The following is a 15,000-nucleotide window of genomic DNA, read 5'->3' as shown; positions in this document are numbered from 1 at the left end:
ATTAGTACACTGTGATTTTTAGCAAATTTTTGTAGGTATGAACCTCAGTCATATTTTGGTCTTGATGCATGCTAACGTTAGCATCCGAGCATTTTAAGAGGAATTTCTCGGGTACACACATCAAAGTAATATATTTTGCTATTTGTCGCAAGTTAGCATTTTAGCATGCTAACATTAGAACACTGTGATTTTTAGCAAATTTTGTACGTATGAACCTCAGTCATATTTTGGTCTTGATGCATGCTAACATTAGCATCCGAGCATTTTAAGAGGAATTTCTCCGGTACACACATCAAAGTAATATATTTTGCTATTTGTCGCAAGTTAGCGTTTTAGCATGCTAACATTAGTACACTGTGATTTTTAGCGAATTTTGTACGTATGAGCCTCAGTCATATTTTGGTCTTGATGCATGCTAACGTTAGCATCCTAGCATTTTAAGAGAATTTCTCGGGTACACACATCAAAGTAATATATTTTGCTATTTGTTGCAAGTTAGCATTTTAGCATTAGTACACTGTGATTTTTAGCGAATTTTGTACGTATGAACCTCAGTCATATTTTTGTCTTGATGCATGCTAACGTTAGCATCCTAGCATTTTAAGAGAACTTCTCGGGTACACACATCAAAGTAATATATTTTGCTATTTGTCGCAAGTTAGCGTTTTAGCATGCTAACATTAGTACGCTAGCATTTTTAGCAAATTTATCATGGGTCAAATATTATGTTACCTCATGAATGCTACCTGTTACATGCTAACGTTAGCATGCTAACTTTGTTGTAGCTAATTTTGCAGGTATGTTTGGTCTTGACGCATGCTAACGTTAGCATCCGAGCATTTTAAGGGGAATTTCTCAGGCACGCACCCCTAAGTGTGATATATATTGGTACTTGGCGCTTACTACAGTTAGCATTTTAGCATGCTAACATTACTATGCTAGCTTTTTTTTTTTTTTTTTTAGCAGGTATACATTTCAGTGTCATATATTTTGGTATTACTATTGCCAACTGTAAGCATGCTACTGTTAGCTCATATTTTGTCGTTTCTTCTCCATAACGATGGTGAGTCCATAACGCGGTAAATGGTCGACTGAATGATTGTGTGGGTGCATTTGTTTTTTGCATTTTCACGTTTTTTTGGGGGGGAGAGGGAATGGTTTTGACAGTGAAAACTACCAAAATGGCTGGCGCAGCCTTTGATTTGTCCGTGGGTTTGAGTGCCACGTTAATCGCCCCTGCTGCCGTCGGGACTTGCAAGCTCCACACCACCACCGCATCATCAACCACCTTGTTGACATTGTACCGGACCAATCAGCTTGAACCAAACAGCTAACGACCACAACAACAACAACAACAAACAGGACATGACAACACACAGGTAGGGCGGGCGCCTCAGGTGTGAGGTGAAAGGTCAGGCCCCGCCCCTCCCCCCGCAAGACACTAAAGGCGGCGGCTTCTAAGACGTAGTCGGCCTAAGCTCGCCCGCGTCTTTGTCCGCGTCCTGTTGACACAGAGGTTTAGTGACTAGGCGTGAGACCGCCGTGCCCGTGGGCGGAGCTTCTTACCCGCCGCTGGCTGAGGCCGCCGGGGCTGGCGGGGGAGGGGCTGGGAGACTTCGTGGACATCTGACTGGCGGGCGCCCCGTTCACTGCAGGCAGAGAGAGAAATGGAGCGGAGTGCGTGAGTCGACACACTTCCTGTTTGCAATCAAGCTCCGCCCCTACCTCGGCGGACGAAACACTTGTATGACATTACTACAATATTACTGTAATATCACAATATTACTGTAGTATGACAATATTACTGTAGTATGACAATATTACTGTAATATGACATATTACTACAATATTACTGTAATATGACAATATTACTGTAGTATGACATATTACTACAATATTACTGTAATATGACAATATTACTGCATTATGACATATTACTGTAGTATGACATTACTGCAATATTACTGTAGTATGACAATATTACTGTAGTATGACATTACTACAATATTACTGTAATATGACAATATTACTGTAGTATGACATATTACTACAATATTACTGTAATATGACAATATTACTGTAGTATGACATTACTACAATATTACTGTAATATGACAATATTACTGTAGTATGACATTACTACAATATTACTGTAATATGACAATATTACTGTAGTATGACATTACTACAATATTACTGTAATATGACAATATTACTGTAGTATGACAATATTACTATAGTATGACATATTACTACAATAGTACTGTAATATGACAATATTACTCTAGTATGACATTACTACAATATTACTGTAATATGACAATATTACTGTAGTATGACATATTACTGTGGTATGACATTGCTACAATATTACTGTAATATGACAATATTACTGTAATATGACAATATTACTATAGTATGACATTACTACAATATTACTGTAATATGACAATATTACCGTAGTATGACATTACTACAATATTACTGTAATATGACAATATTACTGTAATATGACAATATTACTGTAGTGTGACATTACTACAATATTACTGTAATATGACAATATTACTGTGGTATGATATTACTACAATATTACTGTAATATGACAATATTACTGTAGTATGACAATATTACTGTAGTATGACATTACTACAATATTACTGTAATATGACAATATTACTATAGTATGACACATTACTACAATATTACTGTAATATGACAATATTACTGTAGAATGACATATTACTACAATATTACTGTAATATGACAATATTACTGTAGTATGACATTACTACAATATTACTGTAATATGACAATATTACTGTAGTATGACATATTACTACAATATTACTGTAATATGACAATAATATTGTAGTATGACATATTACTGTAGTATGACATTACTACAATATTACTTTAGAATGACAATATTACTTTAGAATGACAATATTACTGTAGTATTACATTACTACAATATTACTGTAATATGACAATATCAATGTAGTATGACATATTACTACAATATTACTGTAATATGACAATATTACTGTAGCATGACAATATTACTGTAGCATGACATATTACTGTAGTATGACATTACTACAATATATTTGTAATATGACAATATTACTGTAGTATGACAATATTACTGTAATATCACAATATTACTGTAGTATGACAATATTACTGTAATATGACAATATTACTATAGTATGACATATTACTACAATATTACTGCAATATGACAATATTACTGTAGTATGACATATTACTACAATATTACTGTAATATAACAATATTACTGTAGTATGACAATATTACTGTAGTATGACATATTACAATTTTACTGTAGTATGACAATATTACTGTAATATGACAATATTACTATAGTATGACATATTACTACAATATTACTGCAATATGACAATATTACCGTAGTATGACATATTACTACAATATTACTGTAGTATGACATATTACTACAATATTACTGTAGTATGACATATTACTGTAGTATAACATTACTACAATATTACTGTAATATGACAATATTACTGTAGTATGACAATATTACTATAGTATGACATATTACTACAATAGTACTGTAATATGACAATATTACTGTAGTATGACATTACTACAATATTACTGTAATATGACATTACTACAATATTACTGTAGTATGACTACTACAATATTACTGTAATATGACAATATTACTGTAGTATGACATTACCGCAATATTACTGTAATATGACAATATTACTGTAGTATGACATTACTACAATATTACTGTAATATGACAATATTACTGTAGTATGACATATTACTACAATATTACTGCAATATGACAATATTACTGTAGTATGACATTACTACAATATTACTGTAATATGACAATATTACTGTAGTATGACATATTACTACAATATTACTGCAATATGACAATATTACTGTAGTATGACATTACTACAATATTACTGTAATATGACAATATTACTGTAGTATGACATATTACTACAATATTACTGCAATATGACAATATTACTGTAGTATGACATTACTACAATATTACTGTAATATGACAATATTACTCTAGTATGACATTACTACAATATTACTGTAATATGACAATATTACTGTAGTATGACATATTACTGTGGTATGACATTACTACAATATTACTGTAATATGACAATATTACTGTAGTATGACATTACTACAATATTACTGTAATATGACAATATTACTGTAATATGACAATATTACTATAGTATGACATTACTACAATATTACTGTAATATGACAATATTACCGTAGTATGACATTACTACAATATTACTGTAATATGACAATATTACTGTAATATGACAATATTACTGTAGTGTGACATTACTACAATATTACTGTAATATGACAATATTACTGTGGTATGATATTACTACAATATTACTGTAATATGACAATATTACTGTATTATGACATATTACTGTAGTATGACATTACTACAATATTACTGTAATATGACAATATTACTATAGTATGACACATTACTACAATATTACTGTAATATGACAATATTACTGTAGAATGACATATTACTACAATATTACTGTAATATGACAATATTACTGTAGTATGACATTACTACAATATTACTGTAATATGACAATATTACTGTAGTATGACATATTACTACAATATTACTGTAATATGACAATATTATTGTAGTATGACATATTACTGTAGTATGACATTACTACAATATTACTTTAGAATGACAATATTACTTTAGAATGACAATATTACTGTAGTATTACATTACTACAATATTACTGTAATATGACAATATTAATGTAGTATGACATATTACTACAATATTACTGTAATATGACAATATTACTGTAGCATGACAATATTACTGTAGCATGACATATTACTGTAGTATGACATTACTACAATATATTTGTAATATGACAATATTACTGTAGTATGACAATATTACTGTAATATCACAATATTACTGTAGTATGACAATATTACTGTAATATGACAATATTACTATAGTATGACATATTACTACAATATTACTGCAATATGACAATATTACTGTAGTATGACATATTACTACAATATTACTGTAATATAACAATATTACTGTAGTATGACAATATTACTGTAGTATGACATATTACAATTTTACTGTAGTATGACAATATTACTGTAATATGACAATATTACTATAGTATGACATATTACTACAATATTACTGCAATATGACAATATTACCGTAGTATGACATATTACTACAATACTACTGTAGTATGACATATTACTACAATATTACTGTAGTATGACATATTACTGTAGTATAACATTACTACAATATTACTGTAATATGACAATATTACTGTAGTATGACAATATTACTATAGTATGACATATTACTACAATAGTACTGTAATATGACAATATTACTGTAGTATGACATTACTACAATATTACTGTAATATGACATTACTACAATATTACTGTAGTATGACTACTACAATATTACTGTAATATGACAATATTACTGTAGTATGACATTACTGCAATATTACTGTAATATGACAATATTACTGTAGTATGACATTACTACAATATTACTGTAATATGACAATATTACTGTAGTATGACATATTACTACAATATTACTGCAATATGACAATATTACTGTAGTATGACATTACTACAATATTACTGTAATATGACAATATTACTGTAGTATGACATATTACTACAATATTACTGCAATATGACAATATTACTGTAGTATGACATTACTACAATATTACTGTAATATGACAATATTACTGTAGTATGACATATTACTACAATATTACTGCAATATGACAATATTACTGTAGTATGACATTACTACAATATTACTGTAATATGACAATATTACTCTAGTATGACATTACTACAATATTACTGTAATATGACAATATTACTGTAGTATGACATATTACTGTGGTATGACATTACTACAATATTACTGTAATATGACAATATTACTGTAGTATGACATTACTACAATATTACTGTAATATGACAATATTACAGTAATATGACAATATTACTATAGTATGACATTACTACAATATTACTGTAATATGACAATATTACTGTAATATGACAATATTACTGTAGTGTGACATTACTACAATATTACTGTAATATGACAATATTACTGTGGTATGATATTACTACAATATTACTGTAATATGACAATATTACTGTATTATGACATATTACTGTAGTATGACATTACTACAATATTACTGTAATATGACAATATTACTGTATTATGACATATTACTGTAGTATGACATTACTACAATATTACTGTAATATGACAATATTACTATAGTATGACACATTACTACAATATTACTGTAATATGACAATATTACTGTAGAATGACATATTACTACAATATTACTGTAATATGACAATATTACTGTAGTATGACATTACTACAATATTACTGTAATATGACAATATTACTGTAGTATGACATATTACTACAATATTACTGTAATATGACAATATTATTGTAGTATGACATATTACTGTAGTATGACATTACTACAATATTACTTTAGAATGACAATATTACTTTAGAATGACAATATTACTGTGGTATTACATTACTACAATATTACTGTAATATGACAATATTAATGTAGTATGACATATTACTACAATATTACTGTAATATGACAATATTACTGTAGTATGACATATTACTACAATATTACTGTAATATAACAATATTACTGTAGTATGAAAATATTACTGTAGTATGACATATTACTGTAGCATGACATATTACTGTAGTATGACATTACTACAATATATTTGTAATATGACAATATTACTGTAGTATGACAATATTACTGTAATATCACAATATTACTGTAGTATGACAATATTACTGTAATATGACAATATTACTATAGTATGACATATTACTACAATATTACTGCAATATGACAATATTACTGTAGTATGACATATTACTACAATATTACTGTAATATAACAATATTACTGTAGTATGAAAATATTACTGTAGTATGACATATTACAATTTTACTGTAGTATGACAATATTACTGTAATATGACAATATTACTATAGTATGACATATTACTACAATATTACTGCAATATGACAATATTACCGTAGTATGACATATTACTACAATATTACTGTAGTATGACATATTACTACAATATTACTGTAGTATGACATATTACTGTAGTATAACATTACTACAATATTACTGTAATATGACAATATTACTGTAGTATGACAATATTACTATAGTATGACATATTACTACAATAGTACTGTAATATGACAATATTACTGTAGTATGACATTACTACAATATTACTGTAATATGACATTACTACAATATTACTGTAGTATGACTACTACAATATTACTGTAATATGACAATATTACTGTAGTATGACATTACCGCAATATTACTGTAATATGACATTACTACAATATTACTGTAATATAACAATATTACTGTAATATGACATTACTACAATATTACTGTAATATGACAGTATTACTGTAGTATGACATTACTACCATTATACTGTAATATGGCATTACTACAATATTACTGTAATATGACAATATTACTGTAGTATGACAATATTACTGTAGTATGCCATTACTACAATATTACTGTAATATGACAATACTACTGTAGTATGACATATTACTACAATATTACTGTGGTATGACATATTACTGTAGTATGACATTACTACAATATTACTGTAATATGACAATATTACTGTAGTATGACAATATTACTATAGTATGACATATTACTACAATAGTACTGTAATATGACAATATTACTGTGGTATGACATTACTACAATATTACTGTAATATGACAATACTACTGTAGTATGACAATATTACTGTAGTATGACAATATTACTATAGTATGACATATTACTACAATAGTACTGTAATATGACAATATTACTGTAGTATGGCATTCCTACAATATTACTGTAATATGACAATATTACTGTAGTATGACATTACTACAATATTACTGTAATATGACAATATTACTGTAGTATGACATACTACTGTAGTATGACATTACTACAATATTACTGTAATATGACAATATTACTGTAGTATGACAATATTACTATAGTATGACATATTACTACAATAGTAATGTAATATGACAATATTACTGTAGTATGACATTACTACAATATTACTGTAATATGACAATATTACTGTAGTATGACATAATACTGTGGTATGACATTACTACAATATTACTGTAATATGACAATATTACTGTAATATGACAATATTACTATAGTATGACATATTACTACAATAGTACTGTAATATGACAATATTACTGTAGTTTGACATTACTACAATATTACTGTAATATCACAATATTACTGTAGTATGACAATATTACTGTAATATGACAATATTACTATAGTATGACATATTACTACAATATTACTGCAATATGACAATATTACTGTAATATGACATATTACTACAATATTACTGTAATATGACAATATTACTGTAGTATGACATATTACTACAATATTACTGTAATATGACAATATTACTGTAGTATGACATTACTACAATATTACTGTAATATGACAATATTACTGTAGTATGACAATATTACTATAGTATGACATATTACTACAATAGTACTGTAATATGACAATATTACTGTGGTATGACATTCCTACAATATTACTGTAATATGACAATATTACTGTAGTATGACATTACTACAATATTACTGTAATATGACAATATTACTGTAGTATGACATTCCTACAATATTACTGTAATATGACAATATTACTGTCGTATGACAATATTACTATAGTATGACATATTACTACAATAGTAATGTAATATGACAATATTACTGTAGTATGACATTACTACAATATTACTGTAATATGACAATATTACTGTAGTATGACATAATACTGTGGTATGACATTACTACAATATTACTGTAATATGACAATATTACTGTAATATGACAATATTACTATAGTATGACATATTACTACAATAGTACTGTAATATGACAATATTACTGTAGTTTGACATTACTACAATATTACTGTAATATGACAATATTACTGTAGTATGGCAATATTACTGTAATATCACAATATTACTGTAGTATGACAATATTACTGTAATATCACAATATTACTGTAGTATGACAATATTACTGTAATATGACAATATTACTACAATATTACTGTAATATGACAATATTACTGTAGTATGACATTACTGTAGTATGACATTACTACAATATTACTGTAATATGACAATATTACTGTAGTATGATATATTATTACAATATTACTGTAATTTGACAATATTACTGTAGTATGACAATATTACTGTAGTATGACATATTACAATATTACTGTAGTATGGCAATATTACTGTGATATCACAATATTACTGTAGTATGAAAATATTACTGTAATATGACAATATTACTATAGTATGACATATTACTACAATATTACTGCAATATGACAATATTACTGTAGTATCACATATTACTACAATATTACTGCAATATGATAATATTACTGTACTATGACATATTACTACAATATTACTGTAATATGACAATATTACTGCATTATGACATATTACTGTAGTATGACATTACTGCAATATTACTGTAATATGACAATATTACAGTAGTATGATATATTACTACAATATTACTGTTATTTTACAATATTACTGTAGTATGACAATATTACTGTAGTATGACATATTACAATATTACTGTAGTATGACAATATTACTGTAATATGACATATTACTACAATATTACTGTAGTATGACAATATTACTGTAATATGACAATCACTCAAGCAGCACTGAGACCCAAACCCCCTCGGAGTAACGTTGCCATTTTCAACACTGGCAAAGCATGCATGCATGCTTTCCTTTTCACAACACTCAGTAAAGGTTTGGGAACTGAGGAGACACATTTTTGAAGTGGAATTCTTTCCCATTCTTTTAACAACACTCAGTAAAGGTTTGGGAACTGAGGAGACACATTTTTGAAGTGGAATTCTTTCCCGTTCTTTTCACAACACTCAGTAAAGGTTTGGGAACTGAGGAGACACATTTTTGAAGTGGAATTCTTTCCCGTTCTTTTCACAACACTCAGTAAAGGTTTGGGAACTGAGGAGACACATTTTTGAAGTGGAATTATTTCCCATTCTTGCTTGATGTACAGCTTAAGTTGTTCAACAGTCTCCCTTCTCATATGTTAGCCTTCATATTGCCCCACACATTTTCAGGCATTTGTTGACAAAGTGGTGACCCTCGCCCTTACAACTAAGATGCGTGTTAAAATCAAACAGCAATACAATACTTACAGTACGAACACTTTGTCGGGCGCAACATAACACATTCAGTTTCCTGGTTGGAAAACATACCAGTTCTGCCACCTAATGTCTTGAAAGTGCAACTGCACTGCAGATGAGACTCAAATGTGACGTAATAAAATGAGTATTATTAGAATCAGCGCATTTTTAAATCTTACATGAAAATAATAAAATTTTATCATCAAACAATTGATATTTACTAACACACACAAAAGTACCAACGATTGGTACCGTTATCGATTCCCAGGCAGCGGAAATTGGTACCGTATGGGTTGAAATGTGAACGGTGCCCACCCCTAGATACGTCATTAACGTACAAGCTATTGATTAGCATTAGCGATTTTACATGGCGGTTTTTAAACACGCGTTAATAAAAGCTACAACTAAAATGCACCTCGCGTACAATACTTGCAGTATTAACACTTTGTCGGGCACAACAAAAGACATATAATGGCAAAGACTACTTCCCTCACTATAAAATATTAATTGCCATGTGAAAACACGCACAACAGGAGCGAAATTTGGCACGATTGAGGCGGCCTTTGACCCCCGGCAGCGTGACCTCGTTAAGCGGCTTTAATTAAAGTCCAGTCCGTCTCACAGGAAAGAAAAAAACAAAACACGCTTGGCCGTCGGAGCTGAACTTCCTGTTGGAGGTTCTAACGTCTACTCTAAATTGTTTAGTGCTTCAAACTATTATTATTGTTTTTAAATCAGATTATTGAATATTGAAACATTTTATTTGTATATATGCTTATTTTGTTGAATAAACATATATACAAAATAATTAATTAACATTTTTGATAAATTGATGTATACTTTCAAATCAGAGTATTCAATAATATGATTAAAACTGTTTGACAACACTAAAAGTTATATGTATATTTTTTATTGAAAAAAATATATTAAAAAAATAATTAAATAATATTGATAAAACTATTTTTTTAAAGCCGATTATTAAATAGTCTGATTTTTTTTTTTAATTATTGTTTGCCAGCACTAAAATAATATTTATTGATATGCTTATTTTGTTGAATAAAAAAACAATTTAATAAATAATTTTTAAAAAATGATTATTTTGTTTTAAATCAAAATATTTAATAATCTGATTAAAATAAATTGTTTGACAGCACTAAAAATTATATATTTAATATATGCTTATTTTATTAAATAAACATGTGGGAAAAATATTTTATTAAATAATTTTGATAAAAAATATTATTTTGTTTTAAATCAAAATATTTAATAATCTGATTTTTTTTTTATAAATTGTTTGCCAGCACCAACAATATTTAATATATGCTTTTTTGGTTAATTAAACATGTGAAAAAAATATTAATTAAATAATCTTATAAAACGTTTTTTTGTTTTAAATCAAAATATTTAATAATCTGATTCTCTAAAAAAAAAAAAAGTTTGCCAGCACTAAACAATATATTTAATACATGCTTTTTTTGTTAAATAAAAATGTGAAAAAAAAAAAAATTAAATAATTTTGATGAAACGGATTATTTTGTTTTATATCAAAATATTTAATAATCTGATTTAAAAAAATATATATCTGCCAGCACTAAAAATATATGTTTATAATGTTAAATAAAAATTTGAGGAGGAATAAATAATTAAATAATTTTAATAAAAATATTTAGCTTTGAATCAAAATATTAATAATCAGATTTTTTTTTAATTGTTTGCCAGCACTAAAAATTATATTTAATATACATGCTTATTTTGTTAAATAAACATGTGAACATTTTTTTAAATTAAATAATCTTATGAAACGATTCTTTTGTTTTAAAACAAAATATTTAACAATCTGATTTAAAAAATAATTGTTTGCAAGCACCAGCAATGATATTTAATATATGCTTATTTTGTGAAATAAACATGTGAAAAAAATTATTAAATCATTTTAATAAAAATATTATTTAGTTTTGAATCAAAATATTAATAATCTGATTTTTTTTAATTGTTTGCAGCAATAAAAATTATATTCAATATAAATGCTTATTTTGTTAAATAAACATGTGAAAAAACTTATTGATTAAATAATTTTGATAAAACAATTATTTTGTTTTAAATAAAAATATTTAACAATCTGATTTAAAAAAAATATATTATTTGCCAGCACCAAAAATTAGGTTTAATATATGCTCACTTTGTTTGATAAAAATGTGGAAATTTAAAAAAATAATAATTTTGATAAAATATTATTTTGTTTTAAATCAAAATATTTGATATACTAATAATTTTTTAAATCAATTGTTTGCCAGCACCAAAAAAATATTAATTAAATAATTTTGATAAAACGATTATTTTGTTTTAAATAAAAATATTGAACAATCTGATTTTTAAAATATATTGTTTGCCAGCACCAAAAATTAGATTTAATATATGCTTACTTTGTTAAATAAAAATGTGGAAAATGTTTTTTAAAATAATTTTAATAAAAGATTATTTGGTTTTAAATCAAAATATTTAATATACTGATCATTTTTTTTAATCAATTGTTTGCCAGCACCAAAAACTAATAATTAAATAATTTTGATAAAAAGATGATTTTGTTTTAAATCAAAAATATTGAATAATCTGATTTTTTTTTATTGTTTGCCAGCACTAAAAAATATATTTAATATGTGCTTAATTCGTCAAATAAACATGTGAAAAAAAGTTATTTATTAAATAATTTTGATGAAACGATTATTTTGTTTTAAATAAAAAATATTTAACAATCTGATTTAAAAAGAATATTGTTTGCCAGCACCAAAAATATATTTAATATATGCTTATTTTGTAAAATAAAAATGTGGGGGGGAAAAAATTATGAATTTTGATAAAAGATTATTTTGTTTTAAATCAAAATATTTAATAATCTGATTATTTTTTAAATAAATTGTTTGCCAGCACCAAAAACTAATAATTAAATAATTTAGATAAAAATATTATTTTGTTTTAAATCAAAATATTTAATAATCTGATTTTTTTTTTTTTATTGTTTGCAGCACTAAAAATAATATGCTTTTTTTTGTTAAATGAAGATGTGAAAAAATGATTAATTAAACAATCTTACAAAATGATAAAGTTGTTTTAAATCAAAATAATAATCAGATTTTTTATTTTAATAAATAGTTTGACAGCACTATAATGATATTCCAACATGTGTTCACTTAACAACAGCAGGGGGTCCACATGCATAACAAGAATACTCTAAGTATGATCCAGCATAGTTCATTTTTTAAACCAAAAGCACTCATCAAAGTACTTTTTTTTTTTTTACAATAATAGAAGCTCATAGATTGTGTAACACAATAGAAAAAAATGATGTCACTTTCTGACGAAATCATGTGCAACCCATGTCACAAAAAAACATCTCCGCCAAAAAAAGCATGCGTCTCCAAATTGTTTGACACATTTCTTGTCATTTAAACAGAAAAAAAAAAACAAAAAAAAACGTTGATTAAATTCTATTGAAAATGCAAAAAGCAACAACATTTTTTATATGTTTTTTTGTTGTTGTTTTTTTCCCACCGGACAGGGACGACACGCTGCATTTATTATGGGATGACATGCCATCCCCACTTTCTTTCAATGTGAAATATTGATAGAGTATCATGTAAATTATTCCACGCACAACTCTGTGCATAATGCAGCAGCACAGCTGACACAAATAGACGTTACACAACCGCACATGTATGCACACTACACCGTCTCCATTGATGAAAGCCAGCACACGCACACACACACACACACACATACACACACACACACACACACTCGGTTACACAACACGTCTGACAGTCTCCATCCTCCAAATGGGTGCATTGTAGCGTCAAGACGCCCGAATGACCCACACACACACACACACACACACACACACACACACACGACGAGGAGAAGGCATGACGACGACGAGGACCTGGGTCCCCCCCCCCCCCCCCGGCCTACCTTGGTCCCCCGGCATGGTGAAGAGCACAGTGTAGGTCCTCGCCTGCTAAAGTGTTGAATGGGAAGAGGAGAGCGACGCGGTACTACACGGACGTGCAGAGGCGGGAGCGAGAGGCGTGCGCACACGGTGACGCGCACGCAGAGCCGGAGGGAGGTAATGTGCGTGTGTGTGTGTCCTTGTATTGCTAGCTTTCTTGAGACAACGTACCTTCCATATGAGGTCCCAATAACATTGCATCTAATAGACAATGTCTCATTAGATTTTTCAAATGGACTGTGTGTCGCCTTTAAAAGTGCTCCCCCTCTGGTCAACATATGAAATAACAAGTGTGTGTAAGAAATTTGAAGTGCTCCCCCTCTGGTCAACATATGAAATAACAAGTGTGTGTATTAAATTGAAACGCGCCCCCTTTGGCCGAAATGAATTAAAAAAAAAAAAATATATATATATATATATATATATGTATATAGAGACATACTGTAATAACGAAGTAAATAATGAAGATTAAAAAACAATTACAAACAAAAAACTAAA

At 27.9% G+C, this 15,000-nt stretch overlaps 1 protein-coding gene across 3 annotated transcripts in view; it reads right to left on the bottom strand.

The window, feature by feature from the left end:
• Positions 1-15,000, bottom strand: part of dclk1a (doublecortin-like kinase 1a) — a 150,831-nt gene that overhangs the window by 40,620 nt on the left and 95,211 nt on the right. For 2 of the 3 annotated variants that reach the window (XM_061931328.2, XM_061931329.2), the window contains exon 6: positions 1,567-1,649. In XM_061931328.2, coding sequence (XP_061787312.1) covers positions 1,567-1,649 — 83 coding nt within the window. Of the gene's footprint in view, positions 1,503-1,566; positions 1,650-15,000 lie in introns of all 3 variants that reach the window. The other variant, XM_061931330.1, reaches the window with a different exon arrangement.

This window comes from Nerophis lumbriciformis, linkage group LG37 (genome assembly GCF_033978685.3).
Source record: "Nerophis lumbriciformis linkage group LG37, RoL_Nlum_v2.1, whole genome shotgun sequence".
Lineage (NCBI taxonomy): Eukaryota > Metazoa > Chordata > Actinopteri > Syngnathiformes > Syngnathidae > Nerophis > Nerophis lumbriciformis.
The sequence above is the reverse complement of the archived record's forward strand: the minus strand, read 5'-3'. Positions and strand labels throughout refer to the sequence as shown.